Source organism: Dunckerocampus dactyliophorus, chromosome 3 (genome assembly GCF_027744805.1).
Source record: "Dunckerocampus dactyliophorus isolate RoL2022-P2 chromosome 3, RoL_Ddac_1.1, whole genome shotgun sequence".
In the NCBI taxonomy this organism is placed as follows: domain Eukaryota; kingdom Metazoa; phylum Chordata; class Actinopteri; order Syngnathiformes; family Syngnathidae; genus Dunckerocampus; species Dunckerocampus dactyliophorus.
The window spans coordinates 35,471,219-35,485,805 of record NC_072821.1 but is presented as its reverse complement, the minus strand read 5'-3'; the positions used below and the strand labels follow the sequence as shown (position 1 = coordinate 35,485,805).

General features: G+C 38.6%; 1 protein-coding gene across 8 annotated transcripts in view; it reads right to left on the bottom strand.

The window, feature by feature from the left end:
* Positions 1 to 14,587, bottom strand: part of LOC129178466 (A disintegrin and metalloproteinase with thrombospondin motifs 7) — a 79,680-nt gene that overhangs the window by 35,245 nt on the left and 29,848 nt on the right. For all 8 annotated transcript variants that reach the window (XR_008569801.1, XM_054770734.1, XM_054770736.1 and 5 more), the window contains 5 exons: positions 12,061 to 12,205; positions 8,693 to 8,785; positions 3,243 to 3,388; positions 1,834 to 2,003; positions 1,605 to 1,738 (listed from right to left, as the gene is read on the bottom strand). Coding sequence is in view for 7 of the 8 variants with exons in the window: in XM_054770734.1 (XP_054626709.1) it covers positions 1,605 to 1,738; positions 1,834 to 2,003; positions 3,243 to 3,388; positions 8,693 to 8,785; positions 12,061 to 12,205 (688 nt within the window). In the remaining variant the exon portion in view is untranslated. The remainder of the gene's footprint in view (positions 1 to 1,604; positions 1,739 to 1,833; positions 2,004 to 3,242; positions 3,389 to 8,692; positions 8,786 to 12,060; positions 12,206 to 14,587) is intronic.

Below are 14,587 nucleotides of genomic sequence, written 5' to 3'. Positions count from 1 at the left end.
CTATATATATAGTACGTATAGTACAATGAGTTATTGTCAAGGGATTAGCTGTAGGATATTGGGTATACTGTATTTTCTGGACTGTAAGTTGCATCACTGGACTATAAGTCGCTTTTACCGATATTTTGATTGAGCTCTCAACAGAGCGAGTTATTTGATTTTATTTTTTTATTAGTATTTTTTTTTTTATGAGTTTGCTGGCGCCGCTCCGAAAAACATTACATTTGCAAGACCGGAGGAAACATTAAACATATGTGTTTAATAAATGTCATAATGTTCTCAAAGAAAACACTTTTAATTAGGGATGCTGCGATCGATCGGCCACCAATTTCCGTAAAAAAACATACCAATAAATGCTATTCAAAGCCGATCACAAAAAACGTTTGGCGTGCGGCGGCACACCCTCCATCTGTCCCGTGTCACGTTTTGCCAACATGCGTATTGTTTGTTTGTTTGGTTTAGTTTATTTGAACATGAAGGTTACAATGGAATACATCTCGTGAATCATTCTTTGACAGTTCCACATGTCCAAAAGGAGTAGGAAGAAGCAAAGCTTATTTAATCCTACCCCCCTTCCATTCTACATCTAGTACAGTACATGTAGTTCACTTCCTGGATTCCATGTCATGTTTTCAGTGATAGTCAGGATAACACATAATAGATAACGGTGAGCCGACAAGAGACGCAGTTTGACACAGGCTACGCCAATTGATGCCGGCGTGTTTGATCACTCACTTATCAAACCTATTGCTGTTTCTTTCTTTGTCTACACGCTTTCCCTAGAGGTCACTGGCGGCAGCTAGCTAGCTAGAGCTATCTGCTTAGCTTCTGGTCTTCGGACTCCAAATGTGACTTTTTACCACAGTGACATTTTGTATTTAAAACAAGCAATGCGGTTAGTTCAGAGCTTGTTTTTGTCCGAAGGGGAAGTGGATATCACGTTCATCAGGTGTTAACGAACAATTTTGCTCTCTTGTTGTCATTATGCTAATTAGGTTTTGTCCTCAAAACACTATTTGTGTGTGGTTGCTCCAGCATGCCCCCACGATCCTAAAGAGGAGAAGCGGTATAGAAAATGGATGGATGAATGGATGTTTAATGAACATAAAAATGTAGCGTATCCAGCCTTTTGATGGTGATACTATGATAGAGGTCTCCGAGCTCGCCTAAGAAGTCGGGGTCTCCTAGTAGGGCTTTAACTCCCCCCCCCCCGAAAAGAATCTTTCCATAGCTGCTTTACTCTGGTTTAGATACACAATTCTTACATAAAAAAACACTTTCTGGCTGCCATTTTCAAGAATAAGTGACAAACAGTACTGAGCAGGCGTCGCTGATTACCACTGGGCAAGCGGCAATTTGTCACACATGGACTTCCTAAAGTTGTGACGTGACAAATTCACAAGAGCTCATGGAAATTTTGTGAAGTTCTCCTACCCAACTGCTCACGAGATTTAGGAGTGGAAAAGTTGCAAATGCATGGACCCTTTAACGCAACACATCTAGCATTAACCCTGACACACTATAACAGTGAAAGAAATAAACAGTGAAATGACGGATGAACTGATTTCTCTTGGAGACATATTAAGCAATAAGCAAATTGCTACCTTACAGATGCCATTGACGCACATATCTCGGCTTTTGTTGCCCTCAAGGCATGGAGTCCCATCAAGGACAGCATCACGCATTTTTTCAGAGAAATGTTCATTCAATGGACGGCAGTGGAGCTCGCAAGGACTGACTGAAATAACGTGGACACAAATGCAAGGTAAGCAGCAATTAAACAGTAAGCACAACCATAAAACATCACATTTTGTAAACTCAAATCAAACTTACCTCTGTTGATGACTGCCACCCAGTTGTAGAATTTGCCCTTATAGGGTGCGCTGTTGAAGTTACTGCACTGGATATCTCGGAAAGTAGGTATGTTACTCTGACATGGGGTTGTGTTACAGATCCGATACCTCTGTCTTTCACCCAGGCAGTATTTCCCCCTGTTCTTAGGACTGGACGACAGGGTTGTTGGGGTTAACACAGTTTACTGCGTTTCAGTGAACTTTGATTTCATATGGTGCGGTATCAAACAATAACAAACAATGCCAGAGATGACCAAACTGTTTCCACTGAGGGTCATATACAGAAAAATGTAATAATGCAGATGAGCTAGTCTATCCCAGCTGACTTTAGGGGAGAGGCGGGGTACACCCTGGAATGGTCACCAGTCAATCATAGGACACATATAGACAAACACTGACAATCACATTCACAACTATTGACAATTTAGTGTCTTCAAATAACCTAACATGCATATTATTGGGATGCGGTGTACCCGTAAGAAACCTACACAAGCTCGGAGAGAGCAAATGTCAAACATATTGTGGATGAATGTTCCAAAAGGGATTCAAACCTGGATCCCATGATTGTAAGGGTAGACATGCTAATTATATATATATATATATATATATATATATATATATATATATATATATATATATATACACACACACACACACACACACACACACACACACACACACTAAACAGTCAACAATTAAACTTTTTTCATGACATATTGTTAGAGAAGGCTAGTATTAAACAATAGAAGCACTATTGCTTGAATTTTGTACAGACAAATTGCTTGACAGCTTGCTTGTAGGGGAGCGGTGGGACCTGAGTATAGGATATAGAACAACTACTTCCTAGTTCGAGGCTTCTTCCTTCAAACTCTTACAGTGGATGGACTGAAGCACCAGTGCTGAGCTTTGTGACAACTTCCAGACAATTGCTTCACTAAAGATTGAAAATACATAAAAGTGTGACGATTGATTTCTTCTCAGGATAAACCAACTCTAAAGTTTCAATATGAATTCATAAATGGCCCCTGGTTTGGAACTTTGAACACCCCTGCAATAGAGTACAACAAACCCAAATTTTGCATAAAACTTTAAAATTCAAAAACCCCTGTCATACACGCAGTCTCCGATCTCACTCATGGATCATCGGTATCAACAGCATAAAACCCTGATCAGAGCATCCCTACTTCCAACAAAGACTGGAACCTGGATAACTACTGTACAACAGTGTCGGTTAACTACAACCCAATAATAAACATATTATTGTTATTGTATTGTTAACATATTGTTAAAGAAGGCATCATTATGTTTTTAAAAGCAGAATTTACATACAACTCTAATTAGACATGCACTTTATCTGATAAAAGGGTCTCTTGAGTGTATAAAACTTACACTGGGTCATCACAGTCTCGCTGAGCACTCTGAACTCCTGCTCCACATGACCTTGAACAGGCTGTCCACTCAGTCCACGACCCCCAGGCCCCATTGACACTGTCTGGGTGATGTCCAGCCACTACACACTCCCCACCGAAACACCACTGGCAAGAAGGAAAAACAGTTTAGACTGAATTCATTAAATCTCGCCTTGAAGCATCATTTTGATGTTCAGAGCTTGCTGAAGGACAAGGCAAGGCAAGTTTATTAATAGAACACAATTCTTACGCAAGGTAATTCAAAATGCTTAATGGGAGGTTTAAGAGGTTAATGCGGTTAACCTGCCAGTCTGCTAGTGTCCTTTCAACAAATGTTTTGTTTTGTTATCTAATGTTTTTGATGGATAATGCTAGGTTTATTTTTAGATATTGGCTTTTCTCTGGCTTTCCAGACAAGTCGAGACTTTCTTCAGGGTTTCTGCAGGTTTCAACAAGTCAAATTTAAGACATAATGAGTGCAATTTAAGACCAATTTCACATCCATACTGGCGAAAAGTAGAAAAGAATTAAGGAAAATTGGAGGCCCAGAATTACTTGCAAAGTATATTAATTTATTCACAGCTCTTTCACATTAGAACACAAAATGCTTAACCTAACTTAACTTAACCTAAATGCTTAACTTATCATCTAAAACACGGGTGCTCACACATTTTCAGCCTGCGAGCTACTTTTAAAATGACAATATCCCAAAGATCTACTTCCTATATTTCAACATACACGTGTAATACTTGTATATTTACTATATGTGCATGGCTCAGATCAAGGGTACCCAAGTGTTACATTTTGGGTAAAATTTCAAACTCGTGGAAAGACCTTGGTAATGTTATAAACACAAAATTCAAACATTGCAAAACACACACCCAACATACCAGAGCTCGAGACATCTTCCATTTCCCATAGCAACCCTCAGAAGTTCACTCTTAAATGTAATGCACATAACTCTATGCTGTTCTCTCTGCATAGATTTGACTTTTTGTAGAAAAGTAACTTATATTTGAGAGAGTATCATAAAGTCAATAAAAAAAGTGACAAGTGGCAAAGAAAAATTGACCTTCAGTCCTTACCATGCCATTGTTGTATCACTACAAAGACTACAAATCCCATCAGCCGTTCTTAAGACTGTTATGACATAAACTTTGACCCATCAACTGCACAATACAAGCTAATCATTGCAGCACCGTGGCAACATGAGCCAGGATTCAGTGAAATGCATTGAGTGAGAGGTTCTTGAATTATCATGGTAATGACAAAATTACAAGGCAATCTTTGACCTCCCATGGAGGGACACGCCGATCACTTCCGGGTTAAATACGGAGCAATTTATCAACGAACACGCTAAAATTTATTTGTTTCGGATAAATGTCAATGACATATAATACGACGGATAAAAGTAAGTAAAATCCGACTAGTAATGATTCATAATTTTGCCCACTTAGTGTGTTTTTTTCGCCGCTTCGTGCACACGACACAAACGGCGACTTACAAGAGGTAAAAAAAAAAAAACGGCTGTCAAAACGAGTTACACTGCTCGATAAACACAAAATTTGTAACTCACCCGACGAAAAAAATAATTTCAAAGTGCATAAAGATTTTCTCCAATATACATAAAAATGAAAAAAATCTTACCTTAGACTTGACAATGGTTGTTAAACCGCTGATTGCTCGTCGAATTGAATGATGCTGCTTGATGCTACCGAGGTCGTGACTGTACATTATGCTAACACAAAATGGCGGACACGGTGAAACACTGCCCTGCTGAACGCGTATTTGGCGAATAACCGGTGGAACGACACAAGTTTTTTTGGCCCAAGAAGGCACATTTTATTTTCTAATTCAATATTTACGAGCAATACGCAATTTACGCTGTGAGCTCGAAGTGTACGTACATAACGGGCTGGACACGAAATTTAGGTGTGTTAGACTTTTTTTCAAATAATGTTATTTTACTCTTTTATACACAATAAAAACACTTTAGTTGCAGAGTTGAGTAATTATTCCATGAATATATACCATTGTAATCATCATGGGGTTTGTTTTTCCATGGAATTATGTTCTTCAAATTTTTATCGGCAGGCGGACACGAAGGTTATATACTTTTCACTAATGATTACACAAGAGTTTTTTACACTGAGAATATTTGAATAAAACACATTAGAAACCAATTTCAGACATCATTCTTTAATTCTAAGTAGAAATCATGACAAAATTACCAGAGAAAATATTGTTAATTTCACAACAAAAGTAGACATGCTTTACATGTAACATTTCAATGTCCAAATATAGACACTTTTTTACAACATAGCCAGGCTAGCGCAAAATAAAAACATGAACAGGCTTAATTTATGGTTTGGTAAGCTTCCTCACTCTATAAACGTCAGAGTGATAGGGATAGTACACATTGTTAGAGCAACAATTTCAAATACTACTCAAGTGAAGTTGAAGACAGCAAAGGGTACCCTTGATCTGAGCCATGCACATATTTATAAATATGAGTATTTATGTACGTTGTATATATATATATCAGGGGTGCACTCACTTTTTCAGCATGCTTGTTACAAGTCGACATGTTCTATCTCTTAACTTTGAAACTACTAGACTAAATACTAATGATGCTATCAAACATTACCGATATACAGGAAATGAAAAGGATTATGCAAAAGCCAATGAGGCCGAAAAAACTTTTAGCGATGGGCACCTTTTCCAATTCATCATGAAATAATAGATTAGAAACTAAAGTGTAGAAAACACGCATTTCTATAGTGGAGTTCATGACGCGAAGCAAAGCCATCAAACAATTCACTTTTTTTCTACATAACTACAAGTGAACGGATAACTTTTGTTTTAGCTATCGTCATCTCACTGCTGACTTAGTTGATCCGTAATCAAAATCATAAAGATGAAAGTTGCACCTCCGTGTGTAGTTTGAGGCGTCTGTCCACCAAATCTTTTTTTTTTTTACCCCTGTCCTGTCCAGCCTTTAAAGCAGATAGAATTGTACATCTAAATGCCGTCAAGTGCTCAACAGATTTACTCTGCCAGCGAGAAGTGTGATATACAATTCCCCGTTATACAGAATTTATTTGACTTAGATAGAGGGCGGGGGGGTAAGACGGGGACAAAAAAAAAAAAAAAAAGACAAGCGACAAGGACAAGTAGCAGCAACAACAACAACAAGAACAGAACAACAGAAACATACAGAACTACATCAGCAAATAAATATCTGTGACGACTATAAAGACGAACAAGGACATAAGGACAAAGGACAAAATAACAACCACAATGACAATGCTGCATTGACACAGTCACACATAATAGTAGTCATGAAATGATGAACTATGATAGTGATCACAATGACAATACTGCATTGAAACAGTCACACATAATAGTAGTCATGAAATGATGAACTATGATAGTGATCACAATGACAATACTGCATTGAAACAGTCACATAATTGTAGTAATGAAATGACTATCTATGATAGTGAACAGAATGATAATTACTGTAATGCACATCATTGTAAAAAAAATATAGTCATACTGCTGATATCACCGTTGCTGTAATTAAACCAACAACATAATAACACCCGGGTTAACTCAGTGAGTAATGTGGGGAAGTACGTATGTACTGTGAGTGTGCATATGTACAGGTATCTCTGTATGTGGGGAAGACTTCATATATACATATACATATACATATATATATATACACATATATATATATACATACATATATATATATACATATATATACATATACATATATATATATACACATATATATATTATATATATATATATATATATAAATAAAGAAATATAAAGGTGCAAGAATGTGTGGGCGTGTAATTGTCACTGAGAATGCATGAAAGGAAAGGGGCCGCCCTCCACCTCCCAGAGAGCCCCGCCCCAAATAACCAGGCCGAGCCGCCGCCGCCAGAAGGCCACCAGGCCCACAGGGGCAGGCAGCACAAAGATCAGCGCCCCAAGAGCCAGCCCAGAGAGCCCTCCCCCCCGGGAAGACCAGCAAGGGGCCGCAGAGAGGTAATCCAAGCCAAAGACAGGGCGCCGACGGGCCGGACGACAGCCAACCCCTGAGACCAGCGAGAGATCACACCCCACAAAGGCAGACGAGGACTGGGGGCCACACACCGGCAGGCCCAGAGACGCCCCCACAACCGGAAAGAAGCCCGCCCATGCCGGAAGCGCCAATCCATTCACACTATATTGCGGCCACTAAAGACAAATTTTCTTACGACTTATTTTTTGAATAGTCAACGCACAATTTTTTAAAAATCTGTTTGTTTTTTGGTTGTTTTTATTTTTCTTTTGAATACAACACAAAGGCCAAAACATAAAATGCCCATGACAAAACGTAAATAATAGGTTAAAACGTGATGAGATTTCTCGTTTTAGAGAACAGTGCCAGAAGCCAATCAGACTCAACTATGGCATGGCTACTATGAATGATAATACAGTAATATGGAAGTGGCAGTGTGCAAGGCCATTATTGGAAGTGCACATTAAGTGCCTTAGGTACACCTTGCAAGTGATGTGTGGCTTTTTTTTCCACTTATTTGTCACTTATTTTGTCAGAGTTGAACAGCTGCTTGCTAATTGTTGATGTCCAAGCAGAAGCTGTAGTAATTCTACATTTGATTCACTTTATTTACAGATTTTTCAGATCAACCCACGTAGATGTTCCAACTTGCCTGCACCTTTAAATACCAAGCGGTTCTATTGATGATCATTGCATTTGGCTCAGCGCCAACTTTCCATCACCGGCGATCACTGGTTTAGTTTCATAACACACCTCATACATACATGTAGAAGAGATCCGTATTGACAATTTAACAACATGATCGCTATATTTAGCAAGTAAGGGTGCACATTTAAGTGTTTCTTTCATCATACATTTATTCGGTAAATAAATACAAGCCATCAACAAAGGTCAAGAATCCACCGAGCAGGAGTGAGTGCCACCTCCGTAGCGCCGTGTCAAAGAATGGGTCTAAATGTTAAAATCTTGTCTCGTCCCTTGGGCCCAATCTCGTGCATCACGAGTTGGGTGTCTCGTGACACCGCTAGTAAGTCATATAAATTACTCTTTTGTTAGAAGCTCATTATGCAAATTGTTGTGCATTTCCATTCATCTCATTGTGCATTTATACATTTTATTTCGGTGGAATGATCCTAATGGTTCCACTTTTTTTTTGTCAGAACATTTAAAATAAAATAAATGACTTGGTCAAGGGCCGCTTATTACTGGAAATTTTGTGAAATTCAGTCTTCAGTCTCACATCCATGATATGTTACAAAAGGTGGCAATCATTTGATCATTTCAGGACAAAATTGAAGACAAATGCCACTGATCATCTATCAGTGTCGTAGTTAATATAAGAGAAGACTCACCTTATCTTTGCCACAACTGGTCCCATCCACAGCCCCATCCAGCTTGGAGTGGCACGTGGTTCCCACAGTGCACCACAGTGTGCTGCACACATTCTTAGAAAGCAGACAAAGATGAATGTCAACATTGTTTGGACTTTTCAACAAACACAGCAGCAGAGTACTGCATGGAAACTGTTCAAGCAACGTTCAATCTCACATACATTGCAAGTGATGCGGCTCTGAAAGCGCGACACGCTGATATTCTGCACTACTTACAATGTATTGTACGCTCAGCAATGAAACGTTTTCTTGACTGCAACTGGGAGAAAGATAAGCTTGCAGTTCAATGTTGCGTGCCAAATACACAAAGAGTCCGACGACTGATAACACAAAAGGTCAAACGCTCTGTTTATCAGGGAGCTTGCTCACTCGGATTCATTCATCATTATTCATCCATTCATTTTCTTTCCTTGACATTTCTGTGAATGCGAGGAGGTCATTTTAGCTTTCGGTCAGTAACTTTGTCTTTAAAAAAAAAAGAAGTAAACATCTGACTTCTAGACGATTAATTTTACTTGAATGAATTAACACATTCTGTAGAAAAGGGCAAATGTGAAGAAAGGTATAGACACAGAAGCAGCAAGAGGCAGAGCTTATTTAATCCTACTCCCTCTTCATTTCACGTCAAATGCTAATACATTTATTCACTTCCTGTATTCAACGTGTAGTATTTACCATATCTGAAATAACGTAACAAAATTATTAGGATGTATAACAATTCGTTATGGTAGAGTTAAGGTTTGTAGCTCAATATATAATTTAAGGTTCCCTCCTCTGTGTAATAAAAAGCAGGTTTCAGGATTTTGGACAGTTACAATAAATAAATAACTTAAATGAATTATTAAATTCAAAAAATATAAAAAATAATTATTTATTTAAATTAATGAATTAATTACTGTAAATGTGTTGTATTCTTTTTGAAATACACTACTTTTAAAAATTAAAAACATTAGGTGAATTTGCACATCACGTATCAGTATTGGGTCGGTTTTACTCAGTATTGGATCGGAAACAAAATCAGAGGTATCGCACATCACTACTTTCTAGATGACTGCATATGTGGTGATCCAAAAGTAAAAAAAAAAAAAAAAGCAAAAAGGGAAGCTAATGTCTTAAGGGTGTTTTACAAGTTGTAACACTGATCATAATAAAAAGACGGTGAATAACTTTCGTTGTTCAACAAAGTCAGATGTTGACATGATAACACGTCATGCATCATCTGCTATGCATCACACATATACACACATTTATATTAGGTCTCTGCAACTTTGGGAAAACCTGTGCAAGTAGAAGCTTGGGATTTTCCCCAAAAACACGAGAATGATGATGTTTTTCATCTACGAGGATCCTCATAGGGCTGCATGTGTGGTCTGAGCATGCTGTGACAAACATTATTATACTGCTCTTCGAAGGACAAGAAAATACACTTGAGAGTGTGTGCATGTGCGTGTGTGGTCATTCCAATCTTCTGTTTGAGCTCCCCAACCCAATTTCCTGTACATACATTATTCATCTACACTCTGGGCTAATATAAACAATCATTTTAAGTACATCTGTTTATACCGGGAGAGTTTGGCCAAGCCACAGTGAACTATCACAATTTGCAGAGAAGAGACAGAAGGATTAAACATGTAAAAAGCATTGATTGAAGGCTAATAAAAACAATATTATCACATGCTTGTTGTAATCCTTCTATTGTCAGGACAAAGGGGTGGGGGACGCCTTGCTGAGCTGTTATAGAGCAAAGCGTATTTTTTTGTTGAGGAAATGCAACGGGGACTAATTACGCCCGAAAATACCAATTTTGTACAGGTTGAAATTTTATACAACTTCCACGGACATAAAGTTAACATACTGTATTATTATTGGAGTGGTTGGGCTGTTTGGAGATGTCTAGGCAGTTATTTGTGTTACTTAAAACATTTCCTGCACAGTTAATTCAAGTTCTATGGTGTTGACAGTTTGACCCTGGACTCTACCTCTGTGATTCATTATGGCGGAATTTTCTGTAAAATTCTCACAAATTGAAGGTTGGCCAATGTCCAGAAACAGACTGTATCAAACAAAAAAAACGCAAGAGGGTGACGTGCTGATTTTCAAGCCATAGACTGGCGGCCGCAGAGGTTCTTTGTCATGTTGTCAAGCAAACTCTACGGGCGCTTACGTTTTTTCAGGTTGCAAGACAAACTTACGCACTCGCGTGTGTACCAGTCACAAATCCGAGGCTGCTCGGACACACGGCTGTCGCACGACTATGAAGGTTGCAAGAACTACGCGTGTACGCGTCGTGCGTATAATGTAAGATCTGTACTGGAAACATGATTGACCTACGTTTCCATGCGAGTGATGCACTCTGGCAGTACGGGCAATGCACAACCGACTTACCGACACGCATGGAGCATGTAAGAAATATCTGCACGTGCGTTGGCCGTACTAATTACATGCAGTATGTAGGGTGCACGGTGTAGTGCAGGACACACATAAGTAGTCTGCAACTGTGACGTACGAAAAAAATGACATTTTGCCCAAACCTGACATCAGCAAAACATACGAAAGACGATGGCCGCACGGACGACGCACAAAGACGTACAAAGTGCATGCAAACGGAAAAAAAATTTAAGTGCCCGTAGTGTTTGTTTGACATGCGGCCAGTCAACGGCTCAAAAAGCAGCACGTCACACGTGTGCCCTCCGTCCAGTTCGGCCCCCAACCTAAAGTAGGCTTTGAGTTTTGGCTACCTGTGCAATTGAGTTTGACACCCCTGTCCTGTTTAGTCTTTGAGCATAAACTGATGAAGTCTGCATGCTCGAATGGGACAACCTGAGCAGTCCAACTGCGATTGATTCAATGCTCTGAGAAACACAGAACATTGAAACATTCATCCGTAAAATGTCACAGTACATTTTAGGTACATTCTAAAATGTAATTTGTGTGTAGTGTACGTGTGACAAATTCACTAGGCTGTCATTATTCCAATTTTGAAAAGTACTGAACTGCTCAGCCAGACCAAACCCAACTAGATGGGAGGTATGAGTCTCTCCAATGCATATCTCTGCCCTCTTCCATGTGTACACCCCACCGTTTTTTTTCCATGTTTCTTTTGTTGGGTCCAGAGCTTCAGACATGCAGAACCTTTGTCTCAGGAACTCTTTCTCATAATGCATTTGTGATACTGACTCTTTCAACACTTTCATATCGTTTTGAGACTCATCGTTTCTGTTTTTTGACCTTGTATTGAAGAAATGTTTGCCAACAACATGCTGGAGAGGAATTTGAGATTGATGGAGAATAGCAGCAAGAAAGAAAACAAGATGCAAAAGTAGTCTTACATCCATGTCATCGCAGAGCATGGATCCAGAGCCATACTGAAGGCGGCATTGATGGGCAGCGCTGTACAGAATGCCAGGAAGCAGCAAACCATGTGAAAACGTATCCGTCACAGGAGCATCATCAAGGCACCGACCCCAGCCACGACTGCAACAGGGGATGGAAGAGTAGCAGAGCAAACAGGTCACCACAAATACTCTTTCATTTCCACTTATCAACAACAAGAATTCAATTTAGAAAAGTGTTCTGCAATGACAGTACCATCAATTGCCTTTTTTGTTGGAATTTTGCCCATCATCCACAATCCTCATGTGAGGCATGAACACGTCTTTCTCTTTTCTGTGCGTCCCAAAGATATAAAAACAGCTAAAAAGAGGCAGCTAAGAATGCACGTAATGGGACGCACCTTTTCCGTCTATAAAGCCTTCTAAAAAAAAAAAAAAAAAAAAAAATGCTCCATTTCCATAATGTGACCTGCATATTAACCAAGCTAGCAGCGATTTTTATCAAGGGTCCATATGAGGAATTATGACATACCGATAAATCCGATAACATTAAAAATATAGCTCATAACTGATAATTCAAAAAACTCTCAAATGAGGCAAGGTTACCCGTACTGTGGTGTGTGTTACCGGACTATAGGTGAGCAAATCAAGCACTCCTTTTCTGTGACATCCCCAATTCTTAGAGCTAAAAGCTAAAGAATCATGGCGTTGATCGTGTGGGACTTCAGAAGACATTTTGTGTGCTATTTGCACCAAAGTGCAAAAAACACATCTACCACATCAAAGCCACCTGAAACGGCAGTGACAAAGGTGTTTTGAAAGCCTACGAAAATGCCACAAACAAAGAAGCACTCACAAAGCTAGCTGGACTGGATGACCAGCCCTTTACCATCGTTGAAGATAGCGGTTTTTGTTTGCTACTAAACCATTCAGAGCCACGGTATGTACTTTCGAGCTGCCACTATTTGCCAGTAAAACAGGACTTGATGGCCACACTCCTGCATAAACTGATAGATGGAAATATGGACATAAACTTCACTACCGATTTATGGACGTGTGATGTTAGCCCTGATAGCTTGCTAGGTCTGGCAGCGCAGTGGCTGGATAAGGACTTCAAACTATAAACTCTTGTTTAATAAACGTCCACTTCTAGAAACGGAACTCTTCTCCATTTTGGTTACTGTTATATTTTTGTTTAATAGCAGTGATGTCATATTTGATTAGGACAAATCTACAGGTACAGTTTGTCTAATCCACCTTGGAGTCTCTTACTTCCAGGTGGGCAAATTACAGTTACCGTCTAAAAAAAACAACAAAAAAACAGAAGCTATCCATAAGTTATACACAAATACAAATCAGATGATGCAGATAAAATGATAAATGTATTTCTGCTACATAACTACTGTTGATGTAAAGAAGAAGAAGAAAAAAAAGAATTCAATTACAAGTTCATACTAACATTTAGCCAATTAAGCTCTGTATAAAAACACATTTCAACCTGAAACTGAAAAAGCTCATATATTTTATAAATGGCTATTCATTATTTTTTACCAAATAGAGAAATGGAGCTAAAGACAGGCTAAACAACACAACAACAAAAAAAAAACATGGCAAAACCTGTAAATGTTACAAAGACGATGTGGCATCCTGTTCTATCAGAGGGTTATTGCTTGATTTCAATTGTGTTTGTCTCCTTTTTTCAATTGCTGACACTTTGAGTGTCACCATTTTGGGTTATTATTAGGCAATATTGAAATAAGTCATGGCAAAACAGGAAGGTGGTGACCGTTTGGTGTCTCACTGCCACATGGTGTCTTTGGGAACAATTGTGTCTTTAATGAAGGTAAAAGTAACCTGAAATGTTCATTTATCCCTTACAGTCATCATTTATTTGTATTATATGCATTTTGAATTGTTTTCTGCTTGTTAAACTATAAAACTGTGTTTGTGTTAGAAGTCTTGGCTTTCTTTCAGGGATTAATTGGATTTGCATTATTTGTTATGGAAAAAACTGCTGTCTGACTGCACGCCTCTGTGTGCATGATAAGCGCTTTTGAGAGTGCAATTAGAAAGAGTGTACAAGGATTGCTTGGATTGATTGTCAGAAGAAAATTATAGTTCTCTCTAAAAATAATGTGGTACAAGGTAGAAGTCAGAAATGTACTTCCTGTAGTCAAGGGAAAGAATGTCATACAGGCCTGTCACGATAAATTTTGCTGGACGACAATTGTCCTACATATCATTGTCGATAATCGATATTATTGACATTTGTTGAGACCATTTTTTCATTATTTATATGGCATAATAATGTGATTAAATCATATCAAAAGGAATAAACTTTAATTTTTCCAAGAGGATTGAACATTGTAATTGGAATGTCAAGAACCTTTAAATAAATAATAAATTCAACAAACAAAAAAAGATATCAAATGTCAGATATAAAATGGACTCAGTCTCTTTTAGCAAAAAAACCCCCCTCACAACCATAACCAAAACCAATAAAAAAAAATAGACCCTGTCTCTG